The sequence below is a fragment of the Podarcis liolepis genome, assembly GCF_965112155.1.
Source record: "Podarcis liolepis genome assembly, chromosome: 12".
In the NCBI taxonomy this organism is placed as follows: Eukaryota; Metazoa; Chordata; class Lepidosauria; order Squamata; family Lacertidae; genus Podarcis; species Podarcis liolepis.
The window spans coordinates 24,721,836-24,736,111 of NC_139563.1; the positions used below are offsets into that span (position 1 = coordinate 24,721,836).

A 14,276-nucleotide genomic window follows, 5' to 3' on the forward strand; every position below is an offset into this window, starting at 1 on the left:
GCAATAAGATTGATGGAGAACAGAGAAGTGCCTCTCATGCTAATTCTGTAGTTTATTTTAAACTATCCAACGCTGTGCTGTATTTATCAGTGGTCCATAGTATTGTTGTCAGGTTTAAAATGCATTTTGTTCTTTTAAACAATTATCCTTGTAGCTGAAATTTCATTGATTTAGCTTTAATAGTACAGCTTTAGCTTCCATAAGATGCTTTAAAAGTAAACAGTTAAAAATGCACCTAGTGCTAAGTTCACAATGGTGATGGAAGTGAAAAAGAGCTTACCTGATACCTGAAAAGCCGGCTGGATGAGAAGCAAGAGATTTAGGAGCAAAAAGGAAGACATTGGCCACAACCAAACCTACCACACCGCTCCCATGGAAATAAGACAAATCAGAGTTTGCTGCCTTTCAAGAATTCCTTGATAAATGAGTCAGGCAGAATGAAAATTTCACTTCTGTTTTTGACATTAGGAAATGCACCGTAACATGGCAAACACACACACACACACACACACACACACACACACACACACACCATGATCTTGCTGATCTGTTAATCAGCTTCCATGGAAAAGACAGAAAAAACATGGGTTATTGAGGCCATTTCCCTTCACTTAGCCTAGTGCAAGCCCAGCAGATTGTTGGATGAACAGTTTAAAATGTCTTCAGATTTCCCACCACCTGTTTTAGGATTGCATGCTTAGCTCAATACTAAACTTATCAAACAACAAATGAAATGTCTTAGGAACCAACTGTAACTCGTGTAACACTGGGGAATGTAAGAGTGCCTCCAATGCGCTGTTAAAAAGCAAAGATGCTCCATAATTCAGGAATTTAGAATGAAAAGCTGGCATGGGAAGGTGAGGTCACAACACTCACTTTCTCTCCATTATTCCTCCACTACAGCCTACCTCCAAGTCAAATCAAATCAAAACCTGTTGTTGGTTTTTTTGCAACGATAGACATGCATGTGAAGCCCTAGGATGGGTAGGTGAGAGGAAGTCACTTACGGCGGGCAAATCTGATTTGGCCACTGTTATATACAATTCATAGGTAAGAAGTAGTTAGCCCCTTATTTCCTAGTAAATATTCTTAGGACTGCAGTTATATTAATTTAAAGTTATATTTAAGTCAAAGGAACTGTTCTCAGGAAATTTGTTTCGCAACAGGATGTTAAGAAACCCGTTTCCAACTCCCCAGGAGTAAATTGCAACCAACAAGCAAATGATATTTCCTCTGCAGCTGTGTCTAAGGTGAAGTAAGTTCAAAAAAAAGAAGAATTTAGAGTTAAATTATTAAAAGGCACTACAGCAAAGAAACTTAAAGGGCTATTTTTTTTCTATTAAATTTATATCAGGCTGCCTGCAAGCTTAAGTATTTTTCCCTAGAAGTAAGTGCTTTTGAACTCAGTGGAGTTTCCTTCTGAGAAAATATATTTAGGATTAGGCTGCCAGAACAATTCCTCCTCCCCCCCCAAAATGTAAATAGCAAAGTCAACACACATTCAGCTTATCCATCAGCTGTATGTGAAAGCGTGGCATCATTCTTGCGACTGAAAATCTCTGCCTTATTTTCGTTATATCCTGCCTTTCCTCCATGGAATTCAAGATGGCGTACGTGGTTTTCCAACTTCCAATTTCATCCTAAGAACCCTGTGGGTTACATGGAAGTACAGTGACTGACTCATGGCTACTCCATAGCCAGGCTTCCTTGTTAGGTGGGATTGCCACATTTTTAGGTAGGACATTTTTTGTGGGTGGGTGGGGCAAGTTTGTTGAGCCTAATATTGCCATCTAAGAGGAGGAGCCTGTAAGACCATTGACTGCAGGGTCTATAATTACTAAGCTGCAATTCTGCCCTTCTCCAATCCATATACAGAAGCTGATTGGTCTGGCAGTTGAACCTTACTTCAACACTAGCAATCGGGTGGCATCCTGCACTGCACACAATGAAGCAGGTTAGTTTGACCAGCTAACCGTCTTCCAAGCAGTGGGATTAGGATGATTAGGCAGAGGACTGATGCCACCGCCCCCAACATCTGCCATTTGAGGTGCTCCTGATATCTTCTTCACATTACCAAAAAAGCAACAACACAAAAAACCAGACTTGGAGGAAGAGGAGCTGTGTATCAAGTTGCCTTTCCCATAAGAAGAGCCCTGGTTTAGACCAAAGGTCTGTGTAGTCCAATATTCTGCTGTCGGAGCGGCCAATCTCATGCCCATGGAAGTCCACAAGCATGAAGTCCACAAGTGCAACAGTATTCTTCCACTTGTGGTCCTCAGCAACTGCATCTGATACTGTAGGTAATATTGCCATCATGACTAGAAGACACTGACAGCCTTCTTTTCCATTGATGGCCCCCTCTGTAGCATCTAATTCATTAGGCTCTGTTTCCTCCAGGCATCATTATACTGAGTGTTGTTGTTTTTTGTCCTCACTAGGACATGGGTGGTGCTGTGGGTTAAACCACAGAGCCTAGGACTTGCCGATCAGAAGGTGGGCGGTTCGAATCCCCGCAACGGGGTGAGCTCCCGTTGCTCGGTCCCTGCTCCTGCCAACCTAGCAGTTCGAAAGCACATCAAAGTGCAAGTAGATAAATAGGTACCACTCCAGCAGGAAGGTAAATGGCATTTCCGTGCGCTGCTCTGGTTTGCCAGAAGCGGCTTAGTCATGCTGGCCACATGACCCGGAAGCTGTACGCCAGCTCCCTTGGCCAATAAAGCGAGATGAGCACCGCAACCCCAGAGTTGGCCACGACTGGACCTAATGGTCAGGGGTCTCTTTACCTTTACTAGTAGCCACCAATGTGTCTTTCTGGGGCAGGGGCAAGAAACAATGCCAGGTTATGAGATTTAAAGAACCACATGTTATAGGGAGAATGAGGGGGAAATGAGGCTGCTGTTCTCTCGTGTGCATTTGAAGCAGTGCCTTGTGTTGGCTATTTGCAGTATAGTAACGCTGCAGAGAGCTTGCTGGGGAGATCATGCATTAAAAAGAAAGGACTCAAAAAGTACTTAAAGAAGGTTTTAATAAGAAAAACAAAAACTCCATTTACACTAAATACATCAACAAACCAGACCCAACCACCAACCCATCCTCCAGGGTAATGAGAGAGCTAGGTGCTGCTCCTTATATACTATACCCAGATGCTGACACACCTTCATCAAATACAACTCAGCAGCACCTGCTATGTTTCACAGCTGTAAAGCTGGGTCTCGTTATCTTGCTCTGGCCCTTGCTCTGGCCCCTTAAAGACATACACATGGAGTGGAACAATGATGAACCTTTACATGTAAAGAAACCATTCAACACCTTGTTCCACCCTGAGTGTTAGCTGGAAAATAAGAAACAAACGCAAAACAAAAATGAGACAAAAAAGTGAAGTGAAAGTAAACTGATATTAAGAAGTTCTGTAAAAAAATTGAAACAATTATACAAGTAACGTCTTCATTCTGGTGGCTGCTGTGATTGTCTTGGTCAGGTGACTATCAGCTAATTCAGAAGAACTAACTCAACAGATGTTGAAATGCTGAGGGAAAAAGGGCTAGTAATTTCCAGATGTGCCATAAGAGGTGTGGGTGGGTGTATTTCAATATAAAAATAATCTACAACAGGGAGCGGTTAATGCTTCACTGTGTGAGGGAATGGTGTCTGCCATCTTAAAGGAGGTAATAGGACTGCCACTATTTTAAAAAGCCAGTGCTTGACCAAATTGATTGTCACAACTATTGCATACTTGCAAATACCCACTTTCTAAGGAAGCAATTTCAGGTGGAACTAATGGAAACATACATTCCTGGATGAGATTGCTTATCTGGATCCATTCCAGATAGGAAAAGAGGTAGTAAGGGAACACCTAGCTACTATAATGAGTTCAAATATCCAGGAGAACATATTCAGAGGGGAGTGAGGGGATATGGAGCACCTGTGTTGGGCAACAGTCGTCTTCTTTTTAATGCCAAAGTTCCTCTCTTGACAATATCTGGATAATGTGAATCAAACGGAAACACACACACACACACACACAGAGAGAGAGAGAGAGAGAGAGAGAGAGAGAGAGAGAGAGAGAGAAATGTAAGTAATTTCAGCTATTAAGAAGCTTTCTGAGGATTTTGGAGCCATTATTCAAGTGGGCCAATCCCTAGTGTCAACTGTCTTGTCAGACTATTGCTAGATAATTCAGAAAAAGACATAAATGTTATATAAACCTCCTACTAGCAGTTTTTTAGAACTGTCATCAAGTGGGTTTCAAAAATATATAATAAAACTACAACGCTAAGCACACGTACGTTGGAGTAAGCCCTTCTCAATACATGTGTACGTAAGTAGGGTCTGTGTGTGTAAATTGTGTATGGATGCCTTGGCCCCGCCCACTTTCTGCTTTGACCCCCACCAACCACTGCCAGGCAGACCTCGAGAGCATGACCAACATGGCCCTCAGGGTAAATATGTTCCCCAGCAGTAATAAAACAATAAGACAAAGATAAAATCAGCAAAATTTTAAAAGTCAGTACACAATCGCATAACTAAATTATCTGTCTCTGTAGGCTTGCTAAAATAAAGTTTTTAGAAAGTGTCTAAAAATATACATCAAGAATACCCGCCTAATGTCAATAGGGAGTTCCAAGACATATATGCTGCCACATTAAAAGATTGACTGCTTGTAGATGTGGAAAGAAAACTGGTCCGAAGCTGTTAAGGGGCTTTATATACCAATACAGTGGTACCTCGGGTTACATACGCTTCAGGTTACATACGCTTCAGGTTACAGACTCCGCTAAGCCAGAAATAATGCTTCAGGTTAAGAACTTTGCTTCAGGATGAGAACAGAAATCATGCTCTGGCGGCGCGGCGGCAGCAGGAGGCCCCATTAGCTAAAGTGGTGCTTCAGGTTAAGAACAGTTTCAGGTTAAGTACGGACCTCTGGAACGAATTCAGTACTTAACCTGAGGTACCACTGTAGTAAAATGCTGACTAAGGCCCAGTAACAAATCAGCAGCCAGAACAGATCTTTGCAGGGGTACTATTCTGCCAGAATCTTACCCCTGTTAGCAATTGTGCTGCAACATTCTGTACTAAGGATAGCTTCCAGACTGCTTTCAAGGGAAGACCCACAAATAGTGCATTGCAGTAATCTAATGCTTGAAGTACTGTGGCCAAGCCATTCCAACCAAGACTGGCAATAAGTGCCAAGCTACCTGGGATCTCCAGTGGCAAACGTGGATCCAGGAACATCTCCAGATTGCATACCTGCTCCTTCAAAGTGAGTGCTTCACCTTTAGATTGTCACTTTTCAACTGAGTCTGCTGAGATCAACCTGCTACCTGTAGCACATGACTTTTATCAGCTGAGTCTGAGGCTATGCCTGTAACACTTGCTCAAACCACACACACACACACACACACACACACACACACACACACACACACACACATCACTGTCAGCTGTAAGTCCTCAGGCCAGTAATGAAATAGAACAATTGTTCTTATCTGAGGAGTACTGTACTGTATTTCTCTTTGGGTATATGAAGATCATCAAATGGGGTTTGGTTTCCCTCTAGTGGCTGAAGGCAGGAAGACCTGAGATTCACAGAAAGGAGTTGAGACTCCGCTATATAACATTTTGAATGTGTTGCAAAGTGCAATATACAATTGTGATACTAGAAGGCGAATGTGAGCTATAGCAAATTCAATGCAATTTTCAAAACCAGTTAAAAGAAAAAGCATTTTCACAACATTTTTAACGTGTGTAGATTCCACCCGAGTCTTCTTCATTTCCCTCAACACTTGGACCAGAAGTGAAAATGTGGAAACACTTTCACCAGTGGTGAAAATGTGGAAAAAACGAGAGCTAAAATAGGATGCTGTGCACCTAAACAACAAAGAAAATGCAGTACTGTACAGACCCAAGAACTTTTTATTGCTAAGTAACTTTTTATTGCTAAGTTACCTTTACTGGAACCTGAGTGTTGGGCTAGAGATACTTGCTAAGTATCCTGTGAACTGAGGAGAAAAGGTAAAGGTAAAGGGACCCCTGACCATTAGGTCCAGTCATGGCCGACTCTGGGGTTGCGGCGCTCATCTCGCTTTATTGGCCGAGGGAGCTGGTGTACAGCTTCCGGGTCATGTGGCCAGCATGACTAAGCCGCTTCTGGCGAACCAGAGCAGCGCACGGAAACACCGTTTACCTTCCCGCCGGAGTGGTACCTATTTATCTACTTGCACTTTGATGTGCAACTTTCAAACTGCTAGGTTGGCAGGAGCAGGGACCGAGCAATGGGAGCTCACCCCGTCACGGGGATTCGAACCACCAATCTTCTGAGTCCTAGGCTCTGTGGTTTAACCCACAGCACCACCAAGAACACTGCTAATGGTAACATACCTCCTGAATGCTGCGAAATCAACCACACACCCGTGAAAGAAATTTCTCCAGCTAGTTGAAACTTTTCAAACCTCCATGCACTGAAAGAATATCCCTGTGCCATGAGAACACAGGCATTTAAGGTCCATCTGCGCTATACATGTAAAGCAGTGCTATACCACTTTAAACAGTCATGGCTTCCCCAGTTTGTGAATATGCAGATATACAAATAAGCATAGCCATTTCTCCATTATTATTAATTCAGCATTTATTTGCTGTATCCACCAGCTCAGTTGTCAACTCAGCGCGGCCATTGGGCAAAATACTAGCTTTGCCTATTTTGAATACAAAGCTGCTGAATTGCCACAAATACCCAGCGAAACTATTGCTGCTGCTAGCATGCAAACAAAAGTTCTGAATCAGGTGGCATTTGGGCAACTATTTTGTAAAGGAAAACCAGGTTTGGATAGAATGCTTGGGGATTTCAGTATGTGGCATCAGTGTTGTTTTCCTGAATGATGGACAGTTTGTATTATCCTGGACTAAATGGCAGCGTGCTCATTGCACTCCATGTTCATCACCAAGTCCTTTATGTCGCTTGTTTCAGGGGTGGAGCTGCTATTGAAATAGAGAGAGTTCTCGAAGTTGTCATCTGTGAGGACGAGCCGGCTCCTTTTCTTGTAGAAATAGTAACATGCAATGGCCGCTACCATCACAATCAAGAGAGTCACGACAATCGCAGCGGTAACTTTCCTGTTGGAAGGAGCAGGAGTGTCGTCTGTCTTTCTCGGTTCTGTAATTAATGCACAGCAGTTACAACAACAGAATGGTGGAAATTATTATTACTATTGTATTTTGAACTTGGCCATCTTCCCAGGAGCTGTGTGTGGCATTCAAGGTCCTCCCCTCCCCATGTAACCTTTACAACAACCCTCTCATGTAGGTTACACTGAGACCAAAGGTCACCTATGAGCATCGTGTTAGTTTAAATTTGCTGAAGTGGGAATGTTTAAAGTATATTGCCGTGGATGTTTACAGACAGCCCTTTGAGTTTTGATTGGTTAAATAGCTAATCCCAGTATGTTCTCTAGTAAGCTCTCATGTGGTTGGTTAACTTTGGTCACAAACTCCTTTTGTGTTCTTGAGTTCTCTGTGATGAACACAGGGAGCATAGGAAGTTGGCTGTGAGACAGTAAGATGTTATAAATACTGCTGTGAGAGAGGGCTGTGTAAAGAAGATTCTCTGAACAATGCTGAGAGAAACAGCGTTAATGTTCTTTTTCTGAATGAAGAAGACAGAAAGGTCTCTCTAAAGGAAGAGAGAGAGAGCAGTGCCACAGTTAAGGAGGTCTCTGAAATTAAACACTGAGAAAGACTGAAAGAAAATGGATTTAGTCACACAGCTGCATGGCCTATATGGAGTGCAAGGCTGGAAGAGGGAGACAGAAAAATAAAGCTTCTGATTTAAAAAACTGAGTGAAACCTGTATAAGCATATGTCTTGCGAATCCATATATATTATTCTTTACCATCTGTTCTGCAAGTAAAGCTTTTGAATATTTAAGGAATGTCTGGACGATAATGTATTTCCTAAAAGGGAGTGGGTCTCATAAATATCATTCCTCTGCAACACATCATGGCTGAGGAAGCATCTTAACATTGGTTCTCCTTAGTTCTTGTATGGTACTAACACAACCTCCCCCAGCCTGGCATTTACTCAGTGTTTTGGTCTTCAGCTCTTATCATCCCTGACCTTGACCATGTTGGCTGGGGATGATGGGAGCTGTAGTCAAAAACCTCTGGGCGGCACTAGGTTGGGAAAATCCACTTTAACCACTATGCAGCACTAAGAGACTAAGAGTCACTCAGGCATAGGAATCATTAGGGCAGGGCTGGCTAATCTGTGGCCCTCAAAATGTTGAACTACCATCAACCCCCGTCAGAATGGCTAATGCTCAGGGATGATTCCCTGCATATTCTAAATTAACTTATTCTTTTATTCATCTATTTTGATTATATATTCTTTTGAAACTGCCATTTATTACAGTAATCCTGCCAATGTCTTTATCTGTTTACAATTTGTTTGTAGATATTCAATCAACCATTTCCATTCTTTTATTAAAAAAAGTTTGTTATCTTGTTTTCTTATTCTTCTGGTAAGTTAGCTCAACAACATTTATAAAGCACAGCTCCCCCACCTCTGTAGTAGGAGATCAATAAGGGAATCAATTTGGTGTAGGAAACAGTAGGGGACCAAATATTATTCACTTAGGTCATTTTCTATCTCCAGAATATAAGGTGGTATAAAGGATCACCATACATTTTTGGCATTTCATTTTTATTTTTATTTTTTGAGACAAAAAACCCCAAAACAACAACAGCCAATATCAAATGCCAATCTAATTATCGACTGAAAGATATTTAAATTTTAGACAACAAGTAGAAGTGGATGAAGGGAGGCTGAAATGAAAATGTTCTATTCTGCAGGAAATATATTGGCTTTTTATATAAGATACTCAAAAGATAAATTCCACCACGGTATATCCTTAATTTCTCATTTTATTTTTTCTTTATTTTGATTTTATTTCAAAACCTTACCTTTATTTTCTGGAACCTTCTCAGTAGACACAATTTCAATAACTAAAAATTGGAAGAGAAAAACCAAATGACCATGTGTCAAAAGCCTTTTTATTGCATATTCTGATTCAACTGAATTATTCAGCAGGGTTTGAAATGATCTTGGGCAATGTTTTGTAAGGGTATGGGAGACTCCCTCTGGATTTAAAGCATTGGTTCAAAGCATTAAAAAATATCATCCAAGTTTGGTATAGTTTATTTCTGGAATCACTCTTAACTTCAGAAATTGCCTGTTAACTCCCACCACTCTCTCTCACCTCGGAAAGCCCCCAACATTTCCACAACCTCCTTTCCCTTCCCTTTAAACTAGTGATGGGGAACCTCTTCTGGCCATTGGGCCAGATCCTTATCTCCATGAACCCGGTGAGCCAAATCGGAGAGATAGTAGAGTTTCCCACCTGTCAATCTTCTGGCACTACTGTTTGAGCCTTTGGTTTCCCGGGGTTAAGGGAACAGTGTGGGGCTGTTTGAAGGCACTTTTGCAAAGTGCCCCATGCTGCTCTTTAAACGTTGAAAGCCAGAGGTTAAAAGAGCACTACAAGGCTGTCAACCAGCTCCACACTATTCTTTGAACCTTGTTCCAGGAGCGGGTAAGTGCTTTCCACTGAAACTAGAGTTAAAATGGGAGGAAACATTCTCCCATTTCAGCAGCAGTTTCAATGGAAACCATTTTCCTCTCCTGGAGCAAGGTACAACCATCATGATGGGTGGGGGAACATGACTTTTCCCGCAAAGAAATGACAGGAAGCTCGCTGCAGGCTCCTGGTTGTTCCTTTAATGGCACACCAGTACATACCCCACCACTGATGTAATATATGACAATAGGTGTGGGGTGAGTGGACATGTTTGGGGAAAACGCCTTGTGGGCCAAACTGAGAATGCTGGTAGACCAAGATTGGTCTGTGGTCTGGAGCTTCCTCCTCCTTCCTTAAAACGCTTACATATTGGCTCTACAAACTGGCTGAGCAAGCTATGGGGGCAGTGGGGGCAGCAGCACTAGTCCTCTGTAAAGATAGGGAAGGAGGAAAGCCCACCCCCTGTTCCCCAAGGAGAAAGGTCCCAGCAGTCCTTGGGAAATGGAATTTCCCCAAGGCCTACTGCAATGGAGATGGCACTCCTTTAGATTGCACTGTGGTCAGGAAAAGACCTCCAGTAAAAGGCAAGAATTGATGCTTTTGAATTATGGTGCTGGAGGAGACTCTTGAGAGTCCCATGGACTGCAAGAAGATCAAACCTATCCATTCTGAAGGAAATCAGCCCTGAGTGCTCACTGGAAGGACAGATCGTGAAGCTGAGGCTCCAATACTTTGGCCACCTCATGAGAAGAGAAGACTCCCTGGAAAAGACCCTGATGTTGGGAAAGATGGAGGGCACAAGGAGAAGGGGACGACAGAGGACGAGATGGTCGGACAGTGTTCTTGAAGCTACCAGCATGAGTTTGACCAAACTGCGGGAGGCAGTGGAAGACAGGAGTGCCTGGCTTGCTCTGGTCCATGGGGTCACGAAGAGTCGGACACGACTAAATGACTAAACAACAACAACAAAAGGCAAATCTCAACCCCAACCAAGCAACCTCTTGATATACAAGGTCTCTGAGGAAGCCGGACACTTCAGCTTCATTATAAAGTTTCAGGCATGCAGCGAACTCCCCTCACTTTTCCCTGTGGATGCTTGCCACCTCCACTTGGTTTTTAAGAGATGGCAACTGGGTTGTGGGTGGGGGGCAAGCTGTGAATCTTTCTCCAGATTGGATTTCATTCAAGATCAAAAAGAATTTGGGCCAAGGCTAAGGTTCACTGGCATCGCTTTTTGCAATGTAATGAATATTCCCCAGGAACTACTAAACAAAGTAAAGTACAATAACTGTATTACATACTTTTAGGTCTTTTGCAAATATACGCCCTGTAGGAACTGCAGTAAAAATTATTCCAAGTCCCAGATGAAGAATACATTTCCACACAGTCTTCATTAGTTTGAGGAGAGGGCTCTCCTTCGTTCCAGTTAACAAAATCCACTACGCTGTTGTCGAGCCATAACCAATTGCCTACGGTTAAGTTAGAAAATAAATGAGAGAAAGAGCTCTAGCAGGTCTGCTTAGTATATGTTGAACAGGGTTTTCTGAACAAGGATGTGGAATTTTCACTGTGTATAATATATCGGAACTGCTGGGCATGCTCATTGAGAACCTGATTCTTAATGATGTCAATACACTAAAATAAATGGGTGTGTGATTTTCAATTATGAGACTAAAACACGGGAGCAGGTGATTTCCTGGCCTTGTACATATCTGTGCCTGGAGGACATCATGCATGATGCAGTGCTTGGGCTGGCCACCAGATTTTTATATCACTGTGGCAAATTCAGCTGCTCCCCCCACCCCCGATCACTTTGGAGCCTCTTCCTACAGAATTCCTCAGCAGACAACTAAGCAAATATAAAATGAAATTGTGCACAATATTGATTTGCTTCTTCTCACAGCTGAGTTACTTGCCAGTAAAGATGTTGGGACAAGATGGTCATGATCTCATTGGTATAGGGTAGGGGTGGGGAACATTTTTGGCTCAGCGGGTGAGATTATCTTTTCCATATCTTGCACAGTAAGCCATCCACCTGCCAATCACCTGATGTCACAATCACGTTAGGTGATCTTTTCAAAGCATTATTTTGTGAAGCGCTTTGAAAGCGGCTCCAGAAGATCAGCTGATGGTATAGCCCTTTCCAGGATGTCTGTACACATCCTTTCAGCTGAGCCAGGTTTTTACCTGCTCCATATCTGGTGACATATATGGCATCAGGTATAGGGCAGATGGGCGCGCCCTTTCTAAAACGGCCTCATGGGCCAAATGGGGGAGGCATATGGAGGTTCATTAGGCCCACAGCCTGGAGGTTCTCCCACCTGGTACAGGCCTTCAGAGAGCCTAGCATAATTGGTGGTACAGTCAATAAAAGACTTATTTAAATTGTAAACCCAAATGTCTACTTGTTCATCTTCCTTAATAACTTTCTATCTGTTTAAATTGTCAGTTAGCTAAGCAGGATATACTTCAGACTTGAATTTTGTAACTGGTTCAGCATTAAAGCAGTGCAATTTGTAGAATCTAATTTTTTAAAGAAAAGCTTACATTTTGGGCTGTGACCAGGATGATTGCAAATACCAGGTCATCTACCCTGGTTCCCTCAACTTTCACTTACAAAGGATGATGTGCTGGTGAAAAAGTGGAGTTTTTAAGACGGTAGAGTTAAATTTCTGTCTTTTGAATTTGGCCAGATATGATTAACATTTAGATTATTTAAGTGTATATGATAAAAACATTCACTGATTACATAAGCATACACTAAAGATTAAACAAAAAATGTACCATGTATATTTCTGAACATTCCTGTCCAAAACGTTCGCACTTTACTTTCAAGAGGTTCCACATTTTCTGCCAGAAAATGTGATTCAACTGCATCAACTACTGAAACCAGACCACCACCTGCAAAACATGAGTAAGAATTTAGGTGATTAGAATGGCTAATTTCTAATTCTCATGCTCTGAAGACTAACTCCTGGGTGGGACTGTTACTCGGGCAAAATGAATTTTTGCAATTCAGAACGCTAGATAATATTTTGACATTTAAGGAAAAAAGATCATCTCCTTCCGTATGTTTGATACTATTTATTTTTCAAACACTTACTGACATCAAGATGGGCTGACCATGGCAGATTCTACACACGCCACTGAAGTATTTTTATTAACCCACTCACTGTGTTTTCTATGGAGTTACGTATATTCACAAACCGCTTTTTCATATTCTAATCTCTTTTATGCAAGACATACTCGCTTTCACTAAGCTGAGGTTTGCAATACCTCCATCACTTGTCTCTGGGGGAAACTGCTGTAAACGTAAGGATGGGAAAGTTGGCAAATTAATCACAAAGCTTTGAAAGAAGCCATATATACACTAAAATGTTCACCCAGCACCTGCACAAAGCACTTCATCATATTTCAGCTATCCCAACCTTCCTCTGTTGTCTTTCTTTCTACTTATCACTACTGCTGTTTGTTGGGACTCAGCCTTTATAATGGTCTTTGGAATTAAGGAATAGGCCTTAGACAGCTGCTAGAGAACAGTTAGGGCCAGAGGTGCCAGCTTGCGAGGGCAATTGGAGCTGGGGGGACGTCACAAACATGAGCATTGTGCCTCCCTAAACCAGGCAGAAGCTTCCTGGGCTTTGGGAAGGAGATGCCAGCTTTAATACTTTAATACTCTACTTTACTGGGAACATTTAGGGGACTAGCCTAGTCCCCCTAGTCCACTGAATGCTAATAATCCAAGGTTTTTGGATACTCAAGTACATATTTCTCAGGTCAAGATATACTAAGTCCCACCTTAGGTTGAAGTTTCTGTTTGTACTAGATCTCTCTCTCCTTCTCTCTCTGATCAACAGAACAAAGCTTTCTAAGATGCTACAGTTTAGTGTATGATTTGCTACTAATCTTGCATTTTGTATAGGCCTTTTGCTGCTAAAAGCCAACTCACTCCTAATGGAAAGGGGGAGATTATTGTGTAACTAAACAAGATGTAACGTCTTGTATCTTGCATCTAAATGGAAAGGTACTTACCTAATTGTAAACAAGCTAAAGAAGCCTGAGGCCAAGATTTTTTAGTTGACGTCTCAAAGTGGTAGCAGTGGCCACGGAAAGGAATCCACGGTGTCTCCAGTGATTCTGGGCACTTTCCAGGTAGTTGAGGTGGCTCGGTAGGTGCCTTCACTATTTGGGGAGCGGGGAGGGGGAAGCAGCAACTTGTAATTCAATTAATTTTCCATCAGATTCTCTATGCTACATCACAGATAGGTTTCTTGCATGAGGAACTTAATAGAAAGTCTGCTGGCGCAATTGAGACAGTCCTATAACTGGTTATCAAAATGCCATTTTTAAATAAAACCGTTCATAGTGCACAGGTACCAATGAATTACTAGTAATTCAGTGAACTGGAAAATCCAAAAACGGTGATTCAAAAATAAAGGCAACTAACATTGTATTTCAATATCTATACTCTGCTTGGGATAGTAGACTTAAAGATAGCTGTAATTAGATTCTGAAAAGAGAACTTGGTTACCTGAAAAAACTAAGGGTACTTCCACACACTGTGTTTTAATGTGGAATTATCACTCTTTGCCTTGTTAAAAGTGAGGAGAGATTGGCATCATATTGAATAGGGGATGTACCTGCTCAAGTGTAGAAAACAATGCAGCTTACAGTAAGGTAAAGGTAAAGGACCCCTGGAGCCGGTGTT

General features: G+C 42.0%; 2 protein-coding genes across 3 annotated transcripts in view; both read right to left on the reverse strand.

Moving 5' to 3' along the window:
* Nucleotides 1-449, reverse strand: part of LOC310689628 (macrophage mannose receptor 1-like) — a 53,242-nt gene extending 52,793 nt beyond the window's left edge. Inside the window, exon 1 of one of the 2 annotated variants that reach the window (XR_014517563.1) lies at nt 281-437. Coding sequence is in view for 1 of the 2 variants with exons in the window: in XM_083467368.1 (XP_083323494.1) it covers nt 281-341 (61 nt within the window). In the remaining variant the exon portion in view is untranslated. Of the gene's footprint in view, nt 1-280 lie in introns of both variants that reach the window. The other variant, XM_083467368.1, reaches the window with a different exon arrangement.
* Nucleotides 450-6,607: 6,158 nt separating this feature from the next.
* LOC310689626 (macrophage mannose receptor 1-like) overlaps nt 6,608-14,276 on the reverse strand; it is a 47,579-nt gene continuing 39,910 nt past the window's right edge. The window contains exons 26-30 of the mRNA XM_083467364.1: nt 13,601-13,750; nt 12,353-12,469; nt 10,870-11,037; nt 8,955-8,996; nt 6,608-7,150 (exon numbers count right to left, since the gene is read on the reverse strand). Of these exons, the coding sequence (XP_083323490.1) occupies nt 6,900-7,150; nt 8,955-8,996; nt 10,870-11,037; nt 12,353-12,469; nt 13,601-13,750 (728 nt within the window). The 3' untranslated portion in view covers nt 6,608-6,899. The remainder of the gene's footprint in view (nt 7,151-8,954; nt 8,997-10,869; nt 11,038-12,352; nt 12,470-13,600; nt 13,751-14,276) is intronic.